General features: G+C 39.6%; 1 protein-coding gene across 21 annotated transcripts in view; it reads right to left on the reverse strand.

The window, feature by feature from the left end:
- The window catches only part of BPTF (bromodomain PHD finger transcription factor), a 162,474-nt gene that overhangs the window by 62,771 nt on the left and 76,975 nt on the right, over positions 1-22,728 (reverse strand). For all 21 annotated transcript variants that reach the window (XM_039475823.2, XM_074388873.1, XM_074388874.1 and 18 more), the window contains 7 exons: positions 17,588-17,717; positions 16,653-16,791; positions 13,112-13,291; positions 9,485-11,795; positions 4,445-4,569; positions 3,429-3,557; positions 1,022-1,172 (listed from right to left, as the gene is read on the reverse strand). In XM_039475823.2, coding sequence (XP_039331757.1) covers positions 1,022-1,172; positions 3,429-3,557; positions 4,445-4,569; positions 9,485-11,795; positions 13,112-13,291; positions 16,653-16,791; positions 17,588-17,717 — 3,165 coding nt within the window. The remainder of the gene's footprint in view (positions 1-1,021; positions 1,173-3,428; positions 3,558-4,444; positions 4,570-9,484; positions 11,796-13,111; positions 13,292-16,652; positions 16,792-17,587; positions 17,718-22,728) is intronic.

Here is a 22,728-nt window from a genome sequence, read left to right on the forward strand (position 1 = left end):
AGCTACTTGGGAGGCTGAGGCAGGAGAACTGCTTGAATCTGGGAGGCAGAGGTTGCAGTAAGCTGAGATCATGCCACCGCACTCCAGCCTGGGGGACAGAGCAAAACTCTATCTCAAAAATAAAGTAAAAAAAAATAAATAAGCCGGGCACGGTGGCTCACACCTGTAATCCCAGCACTTTGGGAGGCCGAGGCGGGTGGATCATGAGGTCGAGAGATCAAGACCATCCTGGTCAACATGGTGAAACCCCGTCTCTACTCAAAATACAAAAAATTAGCTGGGCATGGTGGCACGTGCCTGTAATCCCAGCCACTCAGGAGGCTGAGGCAGGAGAATTGCCTGAACCCAGGAGGCGGAGGTTGCGGTGAGCCGAGATCGCACCATTGCACTCCAGCCTGGGTAACAAGAGCGAAACTCCATCTCAAATAAATAAATAAATAAATAAATAAATAAAAAATAAAACATTTATGGTAAGTAGAAATCAACAAATGGGTAAGATATTAAAACTAAGAGAGAGGACCTTACTAAACCATTTACAGCTAGCACTTAAAATCAAAGGTGGAGTAAAATCAAGCTAGGATTCACTCAATAAACAAAGTGAAAATCCTTTCACCTCAGTGGGGGTTGGGGGGTGTCTCATGCCTGTAATCCCACCACTCTGGGAGGCAAGATGGGTGGATCGCTTGAGCCCAGGAGTTTGAGACCAACCTGGACAGCATAGCAAGACCCTGTCTCTGTCCAAAAAAATACAAACATTAGCTGGGCGTGGTGGCATGCACGTGTAGTCCCAACTACTAGGAAGGCTGAGGTGGGAGGATTGCTTGAGCCTGGGAGGCAGAGGTTGCAGTAAGCCAAGATTGCATCACTGCACTCCAGCCTCGGTGACAGCAAGATCCCATCTCAAAACAAAACAAAACTATATATATATATATATATATATACACACACACGAAATAATTTCTTGATTCTGAAGTGACAAAATCTTCAAATAGCTGACCAGGTATATTAACCATTTCCTTACCTCTCAGCAAATGCCCTGATCTCCCACAATTCCAACTCTTCTTCTGCTACCCAGGTTTCAATAATAACAGGGCCAGTCTGCTTGGGCGTTTCTGGTCTCTTAGGCCGCAGTGCACTTGATCGAAGGCCTTTCCTCTGAGGTGTAGGTGTTTCTTTGGAAAGGAAATCAGAATATTTTAAGCAATATTGCTTCTAAAATTAAAGTCCTCCTGGCATCTTCTATCATGAAAAGTAGTGGTTGGCAAACTTTCCTTCTTAAAGGGCCAGATGGTCTCTGCTGCAGCTACTTAGCTGTACCTTTGTATCACAAAAGCAGCCAACGACAATACGTAAGTGAGTAAAATGTGGCTGTATGCCTATCAAATCCCATTAGTAAAAGCAGGGTAGGCCGAGCCTCATGGGCTGCAGTTTGCTGACCCCCGAAATAAAAGGTTTATAAGCCTTCACCCAACCTGTTTCCTCCACCTGAAGCACTATTCCTAGCACCTGCCCCTCATCGGACTAATGTCAACTCATCCTTCAGACCCCAACACGAATACAACTTCCTACAAAAGTATGGTATGTCCTTCTCACACCTGGACATTTCCCTATCACTGCACAGAGAAGGGGGATTTGAGAGGTACCAATATAAAGTGGAGAGCTGAAACCTAAGAATAGATACAATCTCCTCATAACAAGATTTAAAAAATGAAAAGTAGGAATATATTCAATCACAAGGAAGCAACAGAAGGAATTGGAAATGGCAGTAGGACCTGAATTGTACAAAGTGATACAAGCCAAAGAAAAGTGATTTTAGGGGACTGCAGTGGTTTGCATCAAAGGCTGTGGGGTCAAGGAGACTGAAGGCCTGTCAGGTAGGTACATTTCCCATCTGTGTCTCTGCCCATCAACAGAGCTCTTTCTGTGCCAAGACAACCCTTGTGTTTTGTTTTGTTTTGTTTTATGAGATAGACTCTCACACTGCTGACCAGGCTGGAGGGCAGCGGTGTGATCTTGGCTCACTGCAACCTTCCTGTACTGGGCTTACTGATTCTCGCACCTCAGCTTCCCAAGTAGCTGGGACTACAGTCATGTACCACCATGTCTCGGTAATTTTTGTATTTTTAGTAGAGATGGGGTTTCACCATGTTGGCCAGGATGGTCTCAAACTCCTGATCTCAAATGACGTACCTGCCTCAGCCTCGCAAAGTGCTGTCATTACAGGCATGAGCCACCATGCTTGGCCACTGTTTTAATTAAGCTAAAATTTATCATCTACTAGGAACACGTGTTGTTTCACTGGTGCTCTTTTCAAAAAGTTTATTCTCATTTATTCTCCAAGACCTCCGGAGTTAATATAATCAAGCTTCAAAAATTAAATGTATATATTTGGGGAGAACGAACTTTTATAAAAACACTATGTTTCTAACTAAGGACATTTCATTCATTCATTCATTCATTCATTCATTCATTCTACACAGCTCACTGTTGCCCAGGCTGGAGTGCAGTGGTGTGATCTCAGCTCACTGCAACCTCCACCTTCCAGGTCAAGTGATTCTCAGGCCTGAGTTTCCTGAGTAGCTGGGATTACAGGAGTGCACTGTTACCTATATTTTTGTAATTTTTGAAGAGATGTATAAAATGTATAATTTTTTATACATTTCTTACTAGGCCTTTTCCCTAAATATTTTTATTGTTTATATACAATAAAATGGAGTTTATATATTTTCAATTTGGATACTACACTGAACTCCTTTTAGGGCTAATACTTTTAATTCACATGAATTTTCTAAGCAGACATTCATAATTACCTACAAAATAGTGTTAATCTTGCTTCTTTTCCAATATTACTCTCTTATCTTATTGCAACACATGTAACAATGATATTATAATACTATAAAAGCTTTTCTTTGCTTCCTTGAGATTAGAGGCCAAATCTCATTTTTCTAGGTATTTGCCACCCAGTGCCTACTGTATTGGTACAAGATAAATATTTCTTGAGTAACTCTTTATGCCTCTTAGATTATTTCTATCTTGACTACTGAAGTATTTCACAATATCCTTAAGAAATCTTTATTGACCACTTACATGTCAGACTCAGTACTAGTTGCCAGGACTTCCACAAACCAGACAGACGAGATGGCTGCTCTCTAGGAGCTGCTGGTCTGGTATCAATCAATGCCTCCCACCTTAATTACAAGAGGTATTATTATAGCTCTCTGCTGTGCTTGGAACAAGGCTTACAGACATCACTGTGTGTCTAACAGAATCTTGATATGTTTACTACTTAAATATCATTTTCAAAATTTGGTAGTTGTAAAAAACGTCTTTTTAAAAAGTTGTATGGAGAGAAGAAAAAATAATCACATTTCAATAAAATACATGGCTAACAGGTTAATAATGAAAACAGAATTCTTTCTATTCCTTACCTTTTGGTGTTTCTGGAACTCCAATGGGACAAATGATTTTCCTAATACAATATTCAGATCGAATGCCATAAGGACCAACATCTCTCCTCTTAATTATTTCTGTTGTTGTAATTTCAGATTCAGATGTTTCTATGGTGATTTAATTCACAAAGTATTAAAAACCAACTGAAATGCTCAGAGACTAAAAAGGTACATCTGGTGCTTTCAAAAAGAGACACACATGAAATAAACTTTAGGAAACATTTGACTGATTTAATAGGATCATTAACATTTAACAGGATTACTGCCAGACTGCAATAATACCGCGCTTCTTCCTCACTGCAAATTTCTAAACCAAACAAAATGCTGCTGGGTATAGCTGAGCTCCTGGTGGCAAAACTCAATCAAAATAATAAAAACCCTAGGACAGAAGCAGCAGCAACAAGGCTCCAGAAGGCTTAGTTAAAAATTTAAATTAAACAATAATGAATATCTTTAAAAAATGTAGACTGGTTCACACATAAGTAACGTACTTTATAATCTGAACTTTCCCTCCCAGCCCCAGGGATTTTATAGCATGTGCCAAACTTTAGCAAAGCTGTATTTGAAAAAAAATTTTTTTTAAAAAGACAGGATTTTGCTCTATTGTCCACGCTGGAGTTACATCGGTGGGCCACAGTCACTGCACCCTTGAATTCCTGGCTCAAGCAATCCTCCTGGCTCCAGACTCCCATGTGGCAGGGACTAAAGACACCTGTCACCAGGCCTGGTTGACTTTTTACATTTTTAATTAGATTTCTGTAGAGACAAGGTCTCATTATATTGCCCAAGCTAGTCACAAACTCTTGGCCAAAGTGATCCTCCTGCTTTGGCGTCCCAAAGTGTGAGGATTACAGGTGAGAGCCACCACACATGGCCAAAGCTGTATTTTAAAAGTATAAGCATTTAATAAGAAAACAGAGATGCTTAAAATTAAATGAACAGGCAAGTGATTTTAGCTTTTAAACTTAAATTAGAAAATAACTCCCCCCCCTTACCTGTCCGTGTAGTCCCTCCTCCTGGAGGAGCCTTGGCTGCCATATCATCCCATCTTAAGCTTGCCCACAGTAACCGTAACATCAGGCTCACTCCAGCTAAGGACTTTACAGTCTGAAGTCTATACCTGAAATGAAAACCAAAGAAATCCCATACATATATCTGTATGTATATATACACATACACATTCACATTCACTCTACTGAACTCAAGGGCTGTGTTTCTTGTCCTCATTATGACTTCAGTATTTATAGCATGGTTTTGTAAGACTTCGGTATTATGTGTCCTTTAAAAGAAAAATTTTGTTCATAAGTATAATGTGCACCTCAATTTTTTAAAAAAAGGATTTATATTCACTTTAATGCCATATAAATATATAAAATGAGTATATTTCATTGTAAGGTTGATAAGGCAAAAATTCATGAAGATTTTACAAATTTAACCTAATTCCAAAATATCCGTTAGAAAAATTTTGAAGGAGACCAAATATAGAGAAATAAATGTTATTAAAGGTGATAAGGAGTTTGGAAGGAAAAATCTTGAGTAACTTTTGCTAAAACAAAAAACCTGAAAATGTTTAAATTTTCTAAAAGAATAAAATGAGGATGGGCACAGTGGCTCACCCCTGTCATTCTAGCACTTTGGGAAGCCAAGGCGCGCGGATCACCTCAGAGGTCAGGAGTTTGAGACCAACTTGACCAATGTGGCAAAACCCTATCTCTACTAAAAATACAGAAATTAGCCTGGCATGGTGATGTGTGCCTGTAATCCCAGCTACTTGGAAGGCTGAGGCAGGGGAATCACTTGAACCCAGGATGCAGAGGTTGCAGTGAGCTGAGATCATGCCACCGCACTCCACTGCACTCCAGCCTGGGTGACGAGAGCATAACTCCGTGTCAAAAAAAAAAAAAAAAAAAAAAAAGAAAGAAAGAAAAGAATAAAATGAAACCAAAATCATCTTACTAATCTAGTAAGACTTTTCCAAATAGACAAAAAATTTTTACATCCAAATGATGGTTCTTTAAAACATGAATGACTGTAAGATGAATAATGCTAATACTAATAAAAACTTTTAACAGCATTAGAAGTGTAGTTTTTAAATTCTACAATGAATAGTATTAGAAAAAGGACAATATCATAGTAGTTACTTATTAAGAGACAAATCTCTGTGTTCACATCTGTTTCTAAATATTGTGTGTGGAGTTACTAAAAATTTTAGACAAACCGGGCGCAGTGGCTCACGCCTGTAATCCCAGCTCTTTGGGAAGCTGAGGCGGGCGAATCATCTGAGGTCAGGAGTTCAAGACCAGCCTGACCAATATGGTGAAACCCCGTCTTTAAAAAAAAAAAAAAAAAAAGAAATTTTTAGACATTCTTAAAAAATACTAAAAACATATTTCAAAATAAATTCAATTAACTGCATTAAATATCACGTCCTAAAACGGAATTCGCTTATCTTTGTGTGACTGAATACTTTGTTGGCATTTTCACACTACTTAAATGAACTTAGTGGTTGATTATGATGTAGGACAAAGCCTATAAAATAAAAATAATTTCCTCCTCTAACGGAAGTGGAAGGTAAATCTCAAACTCAAAACAACTCTGCATGTGAAAGGCAATGCCTTTTTTTTTTTTTGAGACAGTATTGCTCTGTTGCCCAGACTGGAGTGCAGTGGAGTGATCTTGGCTCACTGCAACCTCTACCTACCAGGTTCAAGTGATTCTCCTGTCTCAGCCTCCAAGTAGCTGGGATTATAGGTGCCTACCCCTCACTCCCGGCTAATTTTCGCATTTTTAGTAGAGAAAGGGTTTCACCACCTTGGCCAGGCTGGTCTCGAACTCCTGACCTCAGGTGATCTGCCTGCCTCGGCCTCCCAAAATGCTGGGATTACAGGTGTGAACCACTGTGCCTGGCATGAAAGGCAATGCTTTCTATCAATAGCATTCAGTTGGAAAAATGAACACTGTGAGAAAGGGAAAGCTCTAACCAAAAAGTTGCTGCAGCTTCTTAACTTCCCGTATCTACTTATGACACCGTTATTTTCTCCATTGTGTTACTGCACTATGAATCTTCTGACCTGGACAGAGTAGGTCAAGGGGAAATTAGAGAGGAAATGTTAGCTAGTGCAGGGATGGCCCAAGAGGGGGTAAGTGTCTGTCAGTTTCAAACCACACCCCCATAGTAATTCCTAGGGATCTTTTAGTGTCATAGGAGAAAGAAAATAAATATTTGAAAGGAAAAGTTCATCCTCATTCTCCATGGTCAAACAATGACTTTAAAGTATCTTTATTTTAAAATGGAAATAACACTGGGGAGGAACACATCACATGCATGATCAGTCTGCTCATTCAAGCATTCATTCAAAAAATACTTGAGCATCTTCTACGTGTTAGACTATGTAAAAGGAGCTGGGGACAGAGAGATGAACTAGAATCTGTCTGTGTTCTCAAGGAGCTATAAGAGAGAAAAGGACAAGGGAGGGACATCTGAGTTGGCGTAGGAATGGAGAACAGAGCTTTGCTGGAGTCTCAAAGGACAAGAGCATGGGGGTGCTGATCAAAGGCAAGGGGCACACATATGCTACAGAGGAAAGTCTGCAGGAGTACACATTCTTCCCAGAAACCACATCCAGTGTTTTATGGCTGAAGGGAAGGGGTCTGGAGGTACAGAAAGGGATGAAGGTAGCATGAGAGAGAAAGGCAGAAGCCAGAAGCACAGTACCAAATTGAAAGATTAAAGAAGAGCATTAAAGGGTATGTATATTAAGTACTCTAAGATTTATCCAGTACTGGATGGGTTGTAAAGGGAAGTACTTTCCATGAATGTGATCTACAGGTGACAAATGCTTTCCCCAGTCCTTGCTGCAGTAGTTAGCAAGTCCCTTAGCTCGGTCAGACTATTCACAGGATAGAGGGGCATTTTAGGAGGATTTTTCTGGCAGCACTGGACAACTACTAGTTCAACGTGACAATGAAGCACAGAATCAGGGCCTGGGAGGATGGGGACAAGGGAATGGATAGTGTGGAGGGAAAAAGAGGCCCTATTGACACAAGTTTTCCAATATTGCTCAGCCCTAACATTAATAATAAAGATTATACATGCACCTTCGGCATTCTTAACTCCTAACCATCAGATGTACTCTATTCAAGTGTTAGTATAAAAATGCATTTCACGTGCATGGCTTTTTATAGCAATCTGCTTTTTAAAAATGCATTCTAAAGTCATGATCAATTTACGTATTTATCCATGCCTCCATTAGACAGAAAAGATTATGCTTCTCTCAAATTTGTTTCAGCAAATTAAGATGTTGGCATACATTTGAAGGCAGTATCGGTTTAAAATGTAAAATGTTTAATGGAAGGCATTTCCTTCCATTAAAAATGAAAAATCAAGTAATACAAACTGTGCCACAGTGCATATTAAGACATGGTAATACAAGGCTCCTGATATTCAGCTGTGCACAACAGGGCCCTGAGCAACACTTGATCAGGACCAGCACCTAACTCTCCTGGAGAGTTCAGAGAAGAGTGCTTCCCAGTTGAGCCTACCCTCCATTTCAGAATACAAAGAGCAGAAAGGTCTGCCTCCACAACTGCCAGGTCACTTTAATTAAAGTATCTGTAGTACATAGTAACTTTTCCAGTGGGAAAGAAGTTACCTGCAGGACAGTCAAGGATACATTTTGGGACCGCTCTCAATGAAGAAAGCAGAAAAGTGCAGAGTAATCCTATAAATCCATGAATTGTAATGAAGAGTTCCTTGATTCCCTGCAGGATTCTGCAAATCCTTCATTGCAGGCCCTGCAGAGAAATTGTACTTTTCAGCTGTCTCTATTGAATGTGTAATGGAGTGATGATATTTTATTTCAAATCAAAAGATGAGTTATAAAAAACCTGGGCAAACAAACTATGACTGGTTGTATTAATAAATTCCTTTATAGAGAATACTTACATTTTTTTCCCTAATACTAGCTGATTGTAATATAAAGGAAACCAAAAAAGTGTGATTTTTAAAGAAACTGGAAACATATTAAAAGACACACAAAAATGAAGCCTAAAGAGAAATGAAAACGGCTCAGTAACTCGTTGACATAATAATTTGAGGAACCTAGTAAAATCTAACTACAACTATGACTGATTCTGATTTCTAAAGATGTTCTCGAAACTCTCATGCTTTCAATGTTTATGTTCCATCCTTCTCAATTACAGGGGTGAAAAGATAAAGACAAGGACATGCAAAAGGAGAAAGCAAGGACAAATAAGTGAAATGTGATATAGCAGATAAAGCACTAGACTGGGATTTAGGAAAACCGGGCACTATTCCTGTGTCTCTGCAGCCAGAGGCAAATTATTGTACATCTACAAAAGATAACAATTTCTAAGATCCTTCCCAATATAATACTACATGATTTTACAACTGCCAACACTATCTATTTAGGACTCATCCCTTAAACCTAAAGTGCCCAGAAAAGTTTAAATTAGGACTATTTCTGGGTTTAAAATAACTTCGAAGGAATCTTAGAGACTACCTACTCATACATAAATAACAGAACTCCAAAACAAATATTTATCATGCGAAAGTTACATTAGGAAGATTTTCACATTATAAGCTTTATGAAATTTACTGTCATATTTCTTTGTCTTATTTATGAATTACCTAATAAAAATAGAATACAAACACTCCAGAAAGTTGGTGATTATCCAATTCTGTGATTATCTTGTTCCCAGAACAGTAACTCAGAAAATTAGACCACAAAAACAATCGTGTCTAACATGTTCCTTTTGTCTTACAAAAGTTATAACTGAATTTCATCTTAAAAGATTCCCTCAAATTTTAAGTCTTCAAATATTTTTCCCTAAGTAAACTTTAGTACATACCAGCCGGCCAATTTTGAAGCTTTTTGTATCCTGTTTCCATTACTATCTTTGGCCATTAATACATGCTTCCTATCTCTATTATCTCATTTTTTTAAAATGAGACATTCTTGTGAGATGATTTTTTAAATTTTCTCCCTCCCCCAAATACATTTTAAAGTACATACCTCCATGTGATACCAAAGGTTGGTCTAGGAGAAGGATATGGCCATATATCCAAAGCAGGTTTTGCATTGTAATTAAAATAAGGGACTTCTCGGATTCCTCCTTTTCGGGCCAATTTTTTTAGGTCATCATTAGGCAAAACAAAAATGCTCTTCTTGCTGCTCTTGGTAACAAATTTTCTATAGGATGGCAGAGCTGTACCTGAGCGAGTCTTCTTTGGTCTTGAAAATTTCATCAGTTTCACTTTGTCTCGTGTGGAATACTCTTTGCTCACAGTCATGGATGTAACCAGTGTGCCTCCCGTGGTGGTCAGGGAGTCTGTCACTGTCGTGGTGACCACGGTTTTGCTTTGTTCCTTTACAGAGATGACGTCCACACTGCTGCCTGTGGAGGGTGTGGAAAGCTTGGTTACTGTGGTAGTGGTGGTTGTGACAGTGGATTTGGCACAATTTTCTGTGGAAGAGACCACAGTTTGCTTATCGCCTTTTTCTACCTTGATCACAGTTTTTGATTCTGTAGCCACTGTGGATGTCGTCGTGGTGACTTCTGTGATGACAGTTTTTCTTTTAGATTCTCCATTGACGTTTTCATTTTTGTTGCTGGGCAGACCATTTTCATCAATAAAATCATTACTGAGATTAGATTCCTCTCCAGAAGTAATAGGTGATGAAGTAACTTTCTTAACTTCTGAAGTTTCTATTTCCATATCTTCTACCTGATTAATTGAATTGCTTTCTGGACAAGATGGTGAAGATGTGGTCGTCTGTGACCTGTTAGACTCTTTGGTTGATGGCAGGGTCTCAAGGCTATGTTGGTAGTCACCTTCAGCATCTGACGAACCAAGTAAATGTGATTTTGTTTCGGAGCTGTTTTTTTCACTAAAATCTTCCATGATGACATCACCATTAATGAATGGCTTTACAGCAGATTCTTTAACAGTCAATGATTTAATATCATTTTCAGGGATTATTTTATTTATATTATTAACCTTTGGTTCAACATTAACATTTACTACTTTACTCTCAGAAATTTCTTTCAAGCATTCACCTTTCAAATACATTTTGGGTTTATTATCTTTTCCATTAATTTGAAATGTACTTGTTCTCTGTCCTTTCTTTTTAGACTCTCCATTTTCATTATTCTTTTTGTCAATGGTATTTTTTAGATTTATTTGATCACTACACTTATTAACTGGTTTCTCCTCTAACTTCCTCTGCTGACTTGGTTTTTTACCATTTGCTTCAGTTACCTTACCCGGCAGCCTGTCCTCACAGTTTCCAGTGGACTTATCAGAAACCAGTTCACATTTTAATGGCTCCAGGCCTTCAACACCTTGTTCTTGAGTTCTGAACTGTTCAGAAATACTTTCATTGCTATTCTGAACAATCATATCTTCTTCACTGCTATCATGAATAGACACAGTATCAGAACTATTTTCCAAAGTGCTATTATATTCAGAGTCACATCCCAGTTTTCCTTCAAAGTCCACTGCTTTTGACAGAGGTGTGGCATCTCTGTCATTGGTACTTTTAGGCACTGATGAATGTAAAGCACTCTTGGAAGAAGAAACAACGATGTCATTTTCCTCTTGTATGAGTGGTTTTTTGTTCTTATAGATCAAAGTACCAATATCATCTGCACTGACTAGTTTAGAGTCGTCAATGAAAAAATCATTTCCTTTTGTTTTACTCTTACTGGGTTCCTGGCCTTCACTGGCAGGTTCAGAGACATTTTCTTCTATGTCATTTTCAATGGAATTTTGTTTTTGACAGTTTGTTTCTGGGCTCCGAATGGAGACATCATCTAACACTTGATCTTTTGGATAAAGTTTGTTTGTGGTATGACTAGGATCACTCATTCCAAGAACTGAGGAATCACTTTCTGAACATCCCTGAATCAAGTCCTCAGGTTGATCACTACTTGCATTCGGGCTCTGTTCTCGTCTCATAGAGTCACTCTGACACCCTTCTTTTGCTTTTGTTATTATTGGTGATTCAGAGAGATTTTTTGAAGAATTTATAGAAGTCTTTCCCATACCCTTAATTCCACCCTCCAACTTGATTTTTTCGAGGCGCTGTTTCTCTTCCAGTGTAAACTGTTTAATTCTCCTTTCAAGAAGTCCATCTAGTTTGGATGATTTTGTTTTCTTTTTGTAACTAGTCCTTAGATGAAAACCCTCACTAACATTGACCACATCTACTTGAGAACTCTCCTGACAATTTACATGCGACTCTGTTTTCACATCATCGTCTATTTCCATTGGTTCTTCCTTGCAGGGTTTATTACTGTCAGAATCTAAAAGCTCCTTCACATCTGTGAAACAAAGACATTTATATAAATGTATTTTTTACTCTGAAAGCAGGAATTTATAATTTTTTTTTTTTGAGGCAGTCTCGCTCTGTTACCCAGGCTGGAGTGCAGTGGCATGATCTCAGCTCACTGCAACCTCCGCCTCCCAGGTTCAAGCAATTCTTGTGCCTCAGCCTGCCAAGGAGCTGGGATTACAGGCATGGTGGCATATGCCTAACTAATTTTTATATTTTCAGTAGAGACAGGGTTTCACCATGTTGGCCAGCATGGTCTTGAACTCCTGACCTCAGGTGATCCGCCCGCCTCAACCTCCCAAAGTGCTGGGATTATGGGTATGAGCCATTGTGTCCAGCCAAAAATATATTTTAAAGCACCTATGTTTCTCATTTTCTCTCTAGAGCTTAAACATAAATATATATTTCAAAGTTCCTGGTCAATGGAGAGTGTTGAACTTTATGAAACACACATCCTCCAAATATTCAGATATTCTGATTCTTAGTATCTAAAAACAATGGAATGCCATAATGAAAAATTGCTTAGTATGTGGCAGGCTACTGCACACTATAGTACCTGCGTGTAATATTTTGCATAGTCTTTTACAGTTATATCTCTAGCCACATGCATTATCCAGCTTATTTAGTTTTTTACAAGAGACAATGTGATTCCTCAAAAGGTTAAACAGAGTTATCATATGATCCTGTAATTCCATTCCTAGGTGTATCTCCAAGAGAAATGATAACACATGGCCACAAAAAACTTCTGCATGAATGTTCAGAGCCACATTATTCATAATAGCCAAAAGAGGAAAGAGCCCAGTGTCCATCAACTGATGAATGGATAACAGAATGTAGCATATCCATACAATGGAATATTATTCAGAAATAAAAAGAAAGTACTGATACATGCTACAACACGAATGAACCTTGAAAACATGCTGAGTGGATGATGCCAGCCATAAAGGACCACATATTGTCTGACTCCATTTCTATGGACTCTCCAAAGCAGGCAAATCCATAGCAGACCGGTAAGCTGGCGGCACTTTGGGGAGGGACTGGTAAGTAACTGCTAATGGTATAAATGAGGCTTCTTTTCAAGGTTATGAAAATGTTCTAAGATTAACATGGTAATGGTTGAACTTTGTGAATATACTAAAAACCACTGAATTTACACTTTAACTGGGTGAATTGCATGGGATATGAGTTGTGTTGTAATAAAGCTATTATCAAGAAAACACAGTGCAGTACCTTTCCTGTGGTGGGACCCTGATCCAGTGCATTCTTATCACCCCCAGGCTGCCCTCCACAGCTGACTCTCCTTACCTTGATCCTTCTTCTCAGTAATCTTTGAGATATCCATTTCACTTTGGTCTGCTTCTTTTGTAGCATCTGAATCTTTTACCTCATCTTTTTCAGAATCAGGCTCTGTTTTTATTTTTTTTGGACTTCGTGAATATTTTCTTTTATCTGATTCATCCATATTTTCATCCGTATTATTTTTGGCTAAAAAGAACCATGTACAGGATAATTAAAGTTATTTCCAGTATTAGCAATTTATTTTAATGTATTGAGTTTAGTGAAAATAAACAAGTATTTTCCAATAAAGTTTTATTTCATTTTTTCATTAAAAAAAAAAAAAATACGGGGCCGGGCGCGGTGGCTCAAGCCTGTAATCCCAGCACTTTGGGAGGCCGAGGCGGGTGGATCACGAGGTCGAGAGATCGAGACCATCCTGGTCAACATGGTGAAACCCCATCTCTACTAAAAATACAAAAAACTAGCTGGGTGTGGTGGCGCATGCCTGTAATCCCAGCTACTCAGGAGGCTGAGGCAGGAGAATTGCCTGAGCCCAGGAGGCGGAGGTTGCGGTGAGCCAAGATCGCGCCATTGCACTCCAGCCTGGGTAACAAGAGCGAAACTCCATCTCAAAAAAAAAAAAAAAATACAAAGGTCTTATTGAGAATAAGAATGACTGAATTTTAGACGTTTCAGAAAAAATTGTGAACACTTTTGGTGAACCCTGATTTCTGGGATTTGTTTTAAAACACTGCAGGATTAAAAAACAACAACAACAAAAAGGTGGACCAGGTATGGTGGCTCATGCCACTGCACTCTGGCTTGGGTGACAGAGTAAGGCTCTCTCTCAAAAAAAAAAAAATAAAATAAAATAAAATAAAAAATAAAAAATAAAATAAATACATCATATATATACATATCAGTAACATAGTTAGCTACAGGATAAACATTAATACCACAGGCCAGCACAGTGCCTCACACCTGTAATTCCAGCACTTTGAGGGGCCGAGGTGAGTGGTTCACCTGAGGTCAGGAGTTGGAGACCAGCCTAGCCAACATAGTAAAACCCCATCTCTACTAAAAATAGAAAAATTAGCTGGGTGTAGTGGTGGGCACTTGTAATCCCAGCTATTTGGGAGGCTGAGGCAGGAGAATTGCTTGAACCTGGGAGGTGGAGGTTGCAGTGAGCTGAGACTGTGCCACTGCATTCCAGCCTGGGTGATAGAACAAGACTCCACCTTAAAAAAAAAAAAAGGGTGATAAACTTTGATCATTGTTCAAGCTGAATGATGGTTGCTTGGGAGTTCATTATTCTCTTCGTATCTGTATAGTTTTAAATTTTCCATAATTTTTTTTTTTTTAAAAAATCAAGCTTTCCAAAATAGCATACTGTCTAGATGAATTTTCTTGGGCTTTAAAGGCTTTTTTTTTTTTTTTTTTTTTTGGAGACAGCGTTTTGCTCTGTCACTCAGGCTGTAGCACAGTTGGGTGATCTCAGCTTACTGCAGCCTTGAACTCCTGGGCTCAAGTGATCCTCCTACATCAGCCTCCTGAGTAACTGGGAATAAAGGTGCGTACTAACATGCCCAGCTAATTTTTGCATTTTTTTTGTAGAGATAGGGATTTGCCATGTTGCCTAGGCTGTTTCTTGAACTCCTGGGCTCAAATGATCCTCCCAGCTTTGGTATCCCATCACAGGTGTGAACCATGGCACTTGGCCTTAAAGGCATTTTCCTATTCTTTACCTTCTCTTCACTTGAACCTAAATATCCCAAGGACCTAGCAAGGTGTATCTATTTTTTATTTAAATGAATGATTTCTTCCAGAAAGGTCTGGCTGAAGGGAAGAGAGTGCAAAGAAATCATAATCCTGTTGAGAGCAAGATACTGGTAAGAGAAAATAGATATTAAAAAAATCTATTTTTTATTTAAATCAATAATTTCTTCCAGAAAGGTCTGCCTGAAGGAAGAGAGGACCATAATAATAATAATAATAATAATAATAATAATAATAATAATCCTGTTAAGAGCAGAATACTGGTGAGAGAAGAATCACAGAAAGGGGCAGAAGTTCTGCGAGTGTTCTATCCCTTTCTGTATATGTGGTCTTCACTATGTCACCTAGCATCCTCGTGAAATAAGTGGCTCATTTAACATGAGTTTAAAAACACATGGTCTCTTAAAAGAGCAATTCATCTCTACAGAGTTCTGTAATTCTAAATACTAAAGCTCATTAGCCAGTTGTAAAAACTAAACTAATAGCTCATTTATGGGACAGTGTTTTGGAAGCCTCTATCACTTCCTTTCTGGTTTTCTCTATGTGCAACAATGCTAAGGTTACCAGATACATGACTACTCAGAAGTGAATTAGTATTGAATTTAAGATTTTTTTTTTTTTTTTTTGAGACGGAGTTTCGCTCTTGTTACCCAGGCTGGAGTGCAATGGCGCGATCTCGGCTCACCGCAACCTCCGCCTCCTGGGTTCAAGCAATTCTCCTGCCTCAGCCTCCTGACTAGCTGGGATTACAGGCAAGCGCCACCATGCCCAGCTACTTTTTTGTGTTTTTAGTAGAGACGGGGTTTCACCATGTTGACTAGGATGGTCTCGATCTCTCGATCTCGTGATCCACCCGCCTCGGCCTCCCAAAGTGCTGGGATTACAGGCTTGAGCCACCGCGCCCGGCCCAAGATTTTTTTTTAAGAGATGAAGTCTTGCTCTGTCATCCAGGTTACAGTGCAACAGCAAATTATGGCTCACTGAAGCCTCAAACTCTTGACCTCAAGCAATCCTACTGCCTCAGCCCCCCACATAGCTGGGACCACATGCCTGGCTAATTTTTTAAATCTTTTTGTAGAGTTGGGGTCTTGCTATGTTGCCCAGGCTGGCCTTGAACTCCTGGCCTCAAGTGATCCTCCTGCCTAAGCTTCCTAAAGCACTAGGATTATAGGTATAAGCTACTGTGTCTGGCGTGAATTTTTTTTTTTTCAGACAGTCTTGCTCTGTTGCCCAGGCTGGAGTGCAGTGGTGCTATATCAGCTCACTGTAATCCCTACCTCCTGGGTTCAAGTGATTCTCCTCAAGTCTCCTGGGTAGTTAGGATCACTGGTAAGCACCAGCACACCCAGAGAATTTTTGTATTTTTAGTAGAGATGGGGTTTCGCCATGTTGGCCAGGGTAGTCTAGAACTCCTGACCTCAAGTGATCCATCTGCCTCGGCCTCCCAAAGTGCTGGGATTACAGGTACGAACCACTGCACCTGGCTGCCTGGACTGAATTTAAGATTTTGAAAAAAGATAATCAGGCGGCTGAGGTCTCTTAGTTTCATTCTATGATCTTTCTTTTTTTTTTTCTATGAGCTTTCTTTAATGGAAATTGGAGACATCAAAATCCTGTGAATAAAGGTAATTTTTAAAGTTTTAGAGTTTTAGTAAACTACACTAATTATTTTGCAATACTATTAAAAATTTCAGAAAAACGTTTTTATCTAAAATATAGTCAATATACTACAAATTTATAAGAAAAATTAAGCAGAAATGATTATGCAGGAAATGTAATTTTAATTACTTACTTCCTTCTAATGGCTTTCTGTAATTCACATTAGTATTGCCTGGCAATTTAGGAACAAACCTATAGACGTGAGTTTTACTAATCCAGCTCCAGCCACCATATCCTGTCACTCTGTACTCTTCACCTTTTTGTTTCCAAACCTGGTGTAAAAACGAAAACATTGTGATTAAACAACAACAATGACAATGCTTACGAACCACATGTGGTTTCACACATTTTTACCAAAATAGTGCCAAAGTCAGGCAAATACAATTTACTAATCATTCCCAGGATTTTCCAAGTGGGGACAAAAAAATTTACTAATCAATTTAATTTTCACTGGGAATAAAGATGAAAAAAAATACTCCCTTTTAGCATGTAAAATTTAACACAATTTTACAGTAACAATTTTAAATTTATAACAATTAAACTGGCCTCATAAACCTCATATATTCTACTAAGATAAATCAATGCTTTATAAATTTGCCAGAAAGATGTACTTCATTCCTCATATATTAATTAAAAGACCATGTTAAAAGCAGACCAGGTGCAGTGGCCCACGCCTGTAATCCTAGCACTTTGGGAGACGGAGGCAGCAGGATCACCTGAGGTCAGGAGTTCAAGACTAGCCTGGCCAACATGGTGAAACCCTGTCTACTTGTTTAGTAGAGGCGAAACCCTCTACTAAACAAAAATGAGCCAAGGGTGGTGGTGCACACCTATAATCCTAGCTACTCGGGAGGCTGAGGCAGGAAAATAATTTGAACCTGTGAGTCAGAGGCTGCAGTGAGCCAAGATTGTGCCACTGCACTCTAGCAGGCAACAGAGCCAGACTCTAAAAAAAATAAATAAAAAGACTATGCCAAAAGTAAAATAAAATTAGTAAGTATTCAAAGTTTCAGAATAAAAGTCTTAGAAATGGCTAACACTATTTTAAAGGGTTGTTATAAAAATTACCTGGTGTTTCACTGGAAATGTGTATTTGACCCATGTCGCTTGCTGCATTGTTTCTTCCTCTTCCTGTTTTTTCTCTTTTTTTTTGACTTTCTCCTTTTCTTCTCTTTCAATTGACGTCATCCGGTGTAACCTAAGAATGCATGAATAGAAAGACAAAGTTAATCTAGAAAAATAAACAGAAAAGATAAAATGCAATACTGAAAAATGAGGAAGACAAAGCAGACTTGGTTATAATCCTACAAACCAGACAACCACAACTGACAAAAATTAGTTGTACGATTCCTTAATACGAAAAGGCAGAGTACAAAAAGTCAAAAACAAGAAATGCTATCCTTTCCATGCCTCCCCATAAGAAACAATTATGATTTATTTCTAAAACACTTCATGCATATACCAACATTTATGTATCTCTTTACACAATCCATTATATATTCACACATATGAATTTTTTTTTTTTTTTTTTTGAGACAGTGTCTTGCTCTGTCACACAGGCTGGAGTGCAGCGGTGCAATCTCGGCTCACTGCAGCCTCTGCCTCCTCCATTCAAGTGATTTTCCTTGCTCAGCCTCCTGAGTAGCTGGGACTACAGGCGTGTGCCATGACGCCTGGCTAATTTTTATATTTTCAGTAGAGACAGGGTTTCACCATGTTGGCCAGGATGGTCTCGATCTCCTGACCTTATGATCCGCCTGCCTTGGCCTCCCAAAGTGCTGGGATTATGGGCATGAGCCAGGGTACCCAGCCATACATATGTATTTTATAGTCCAACCACCACTACAGTTTTTGTTTTTTTTTTAGACGAAGTTTTGCTCTTGCTGCCCAGGTTGGAGTGCAATGGCGGGATCTTGGCTCATTGCAACCTCCGCCTCCTGGGTTCAAGCAATTCTCCTGCCTCATCCTCCCAAGTAGCTGGGATTACAGGCATGCGCCACCATGCTTGGCTAATTTTGTAATTTTTTGTAGAAACAGGGTTTCTCCGTGTTGGTCAAGCTGGTCTCGAACCCCTGACCTCAGGAGATCCACCTGCCTTGGCCTCCCAAAGTGCTGGGATTACAGGCATGAACCACCAAGCCTGGCCCTCAACTACAGTTGTTAATCAACAGATAATTACTCTAGAAGATCTTTCCTTATCAAAATACACAGATCTTTTTAAGGAATTAAAAAATATGCCACTGCATGAATATACTATAATTTATTACATCAGGTCACTGTTAAAGAATACTTTGTTTCCAGAGTTTTTTCCTTCCTAAAAACAAAGACCAAAGAATCCAAAAATGTTTATTTTATCCACCAATATTTCTGATTCTCACAAGCACTGGGGATTTTAAAGTGTTCACAGGGTCTGCTAACAGAAATCAGGTTTCTTACATCCACAGACAAAGGGGCCCATAAGGCCCCAACTTTGGAGAGTGGAAGGATGAGGAAGGTCAACCCATATTGACCTAAATCAGGAGACACAGGCATCGGCCACCACTCTTTCTCAGGCAGGAAAGGAAATCACTGCACCTACCAGTAAAGACCAGGCCTGTGGCAACGCTCTACATTTAGGTGATTAGATTCGATTTTAATAAATCATAGTATTTCTCATAAACAGACATATGAAGCAAAACCTACAAAGAAAGGAGCTCTTGTCTCTAAGAGTGCTAGTGGCAGAAGAACTGCTTTTATCACACCCTAACCAGGTGCAGCCAATTTCTCATGCACAGCTCTGTGGAAAGAATAGAGACCTTTTGTTAACTTGGGGTAGTGATGCCGAAAAGATGTGGGAGGGGATTTCAGTCTTTTTACCTCCTTTTACCCCACCAAAAACTCCCCATCCCTCTCCCTGCTTCTTCTCTCCCTCCCAACTTTTAAGAAGGCTTTGTGTCCCTGTCATTGTAGGACCCCAGAATACAGTCTCCCCCAGGCTGAGAGCTGCCTATTCACTGCACACAACTGGTGCAGCGAACATTCTGCATAAGGCTCTTAATAGTCTCTCAGAAGCTGATGGGAGGAGGGGAAGGGGAGTGGATCCTCCCTGGGAGCTAATGTACTCAAATTCCATCCCTCTGCCAACACTCCTGGAACTATGGAGAAGAACAAGTTCTGCAGGCACAACATGGTGGATAACCTGACAGTCTCAGGCTACAAGAGTAAGCAGGGAGTGACTGTGCCAGGAGGACTGTGTAGGATTTCTCATGAAGATTTTGTGGGCTTGGCTTCTAGACACCTCTGAAAGGTCAGGTCCAGCATGGTAACTGGGCCATTTTCGCTGAGAGAGTCCAGGAATGGAGCACTGTCTGAAGAATTCTAGCGCAGTGACACCCTAGGAGCTCACAGCTGGGCTGGGTGCGCAGTTGTGTTCTTGGTGTCCGTGAGGCAAACAGGTATGTTTTATCACCAAATACAAAGGCTTCTCTTTGTAGAGGAAGCAAGGCCAGTTTGGCCATTTTATGGCTAATCTGCTACCTATCCCAGAGTAGCATGCTGGTGGGTATGCCAGTGGTAGATTTTCCTTCTACTTCTCCTTGGTCAACTAGGTTGGACCAGGAGAATAGACTGAACTTCAATTCCACTCCTAATCTCTACATGGTGCTCAGGGTTTTGTGGTGTTTTGCTATCACAGTCAAAGCTACAACAAACAACATTTTATGTAATTCTTGGTAAACCTGGGGAGTATCCCTCTATATCCTCCTGTGGTGAGATGGCTGGGTCCAAAAGTTCTTGCACTGAAAATGCTGACAGATATTGTGTCAAACTGCTTTGCAGAACAGTGCAATCATGGCGCCACACTACCACCCATCATAAACCCACCCTGCGTTCTTTTACCTTCACTTGTGCTGAGTTAGTACTGAACTTCTAAAACCGTTAGTCAAACTCAGAGGTAAAAAATACTATCCCATTATTTTTAATTATGAGAGAAGTAATCATTTTTTATCTCTACTGGCCTTTCATATTTATTTTTCTGCAAAATGCCTGTTCAAATCCTTTGTCTTGTCTGTATTAGACTATTAGTATTTTTCACTTATAAAAGGTCTTTGTCAATTAAGAAAATTTTCCATTTGTGGTACAAATGTTTTTCCTCAGTTTGTCATCTGTCTTTTGAGTTTGATTATAATAACATTTTTCCACTCAGAATTTTAAATACATGTATCCACTTTTTTCCTCTATGGCATCTGGATTTTTTATCTGTTTAAAAAGAAAGTATCACAACAAAAACATAAATTAATTCACGCTTTCTTATTGAAGTTTTCTTTTGTTTTTAGGGTTTGGGGGTTTCAAAAAATTCTTCATCAATCTAAATATTTTTTGCTAAGGCAGAGATGTGATATTTTCCCAAACATGCTCTCTTTCCCTTTGTGATGTGCAATGCTACCACAGCTAAAGCCCCATGCTTAGGTCTATTTTTAGATTCTCTACTGATTTGCTTTTTCTGTAGAACAAATTACTGAAGCTCCAAAATGTGCTCTAATATCTAGTATCTTTTTCACTAACATCTTTTCCCCCCCCTTTTGGTTATTCTCACACATTAACTTTTTTTTTCTTTTTTTTTTAAAGGCAGGTTGTCTTGCTGTTGCCCAGGATGCAGTGCAGTGGTGCAATCATAGCTCACCACAGCCTTGAACTCTTGGGCTCAAGCAATCCTCCTCCAACTTCTGGGCTCAGCCTCCCAAGCAACTGGCATTACAGTTGCACACCACCACTTCTGGCCAATTTTTATTTTTTTGTAGAGACAGAGTCTTGCTATGTTGCCCAGGCTGGTCTCAAACTCCTCGCTTCAAGTGACCCTCCCTCCTCGACCTCTGAAAGTGTTGGGATTACAGGTGTGAGCTACTTTGCTCAGTATTCTTGCACATTAACTTTTCTAGATCAAATATTAGTATCATTTTGGTCAAGTGTCCCCTGCCCCAGGATGGCAAATCTTATTCACAATGCAAAGTATCTTTCATGTATTTAGTTAAGCTTTAAAGATTGCTTTTTAATTTTTTAATTAATTAGTTATTATTTTTTATTGGTGGAGACAGGGTCTCCCTATATTGCCCAGGCTGGTCAAGCAATCCTCCCGCCTCACCTCCCAAAGTGCTGGGATTATAGGCATGTGCCACCACACCTGGCCTAAATATTGCTTTACAAAGGCCTTGAATATTTCTTGTTATATTTGGCCAAATGTGGTGGCTCATGCCTGTAATCCCAGCGCTTTGGGAGGTAAAGGAGGGTGGATCACCGCCTGAAGACAGGAGTTGGAGACCAGCCTTGGCCAACACGGCAAAACCCTGTCTCTATTAAAAATACGAAAATTAGCCGGGCATGGTAGCATCGGTCTGTAATCCCAGCTACTTGGGAGGCTGAGGCAGGAGAATTACTTGAACCTGAGAGGTGGAGGTTGCAGTAAGCTGAGACGGCGTCACCGCACTCCAGCCTAGGCGGAAGAGTGAGACTGTCTCAACACACACACACACACTCCAAGGTGTTTGAGGTTTTTGTTGTTGTTCCTGGAATCATTTGTTTCATTATAATTTTTAAAAATATGTAAAATGCAACCAGGTTATGAAACAGAACTTTATCTACAATCAATACATCAGATGCTTGTGTGTCCTACTCCCTGGCAATCATTACTTTTGTGCTAAACATTCCCTTGCTTTTCCTTATACTTTTATAACCTATGTGTGTACATCCCAAATAGCATAAAGTTTGGCCTTTGAAAACTCAGCATCAAGTATAAAACTAGCTGCACAGAGCAATATTGTTACTATCAAAGAAGGTTCCCAGGAAACTATATACTTGTCTCTGGGTCACAGCTTGGCTTCAGCTTTCAGGAAAGTTTACAGACCTCTTTTGGCAAAATCACTGGGCGAGATAATGAGCAAACCCTGGAAGATACAGGGCTCACCACAATCAAGGTATCTGCGGGACTGCGGCATAAAACAGGTCTACTATAGTCAAGCATCCAAAGTGGCTGGCTCTGTACTTCCCACTTTTGGGTCTTCTGAGGTTTGTTTTCCCCACTGACTTGGGATTGGCTTCCTTAGGTAGGCTGCCATTTGTCCACCTGCATTAATGCTTCTGCAATTTTATAGGTGGTATATTTTCTGTTGCTCCGCTTGTCCCTGTAGGTTTGTAATTTTTAAAAATTTTGGCCATAGTTTTGGTGCAGTTCAGCG

The sequence above is a fragment of the Saimiri boliviensis genome, chromosome 17 (genome assembly GCF_048565385.1).
Source record: "Saimiri boliviensis isolate mSaiBol1 chromosome 17, mSaiBol1.pri, whole genome shotgun sequence".
Taxonomy (NCBI): Eukaryota; Metazoa; Chordata; class Mammalia; order Primates; family Cebidae; genus Saimiri; species Saimiri boliviensis.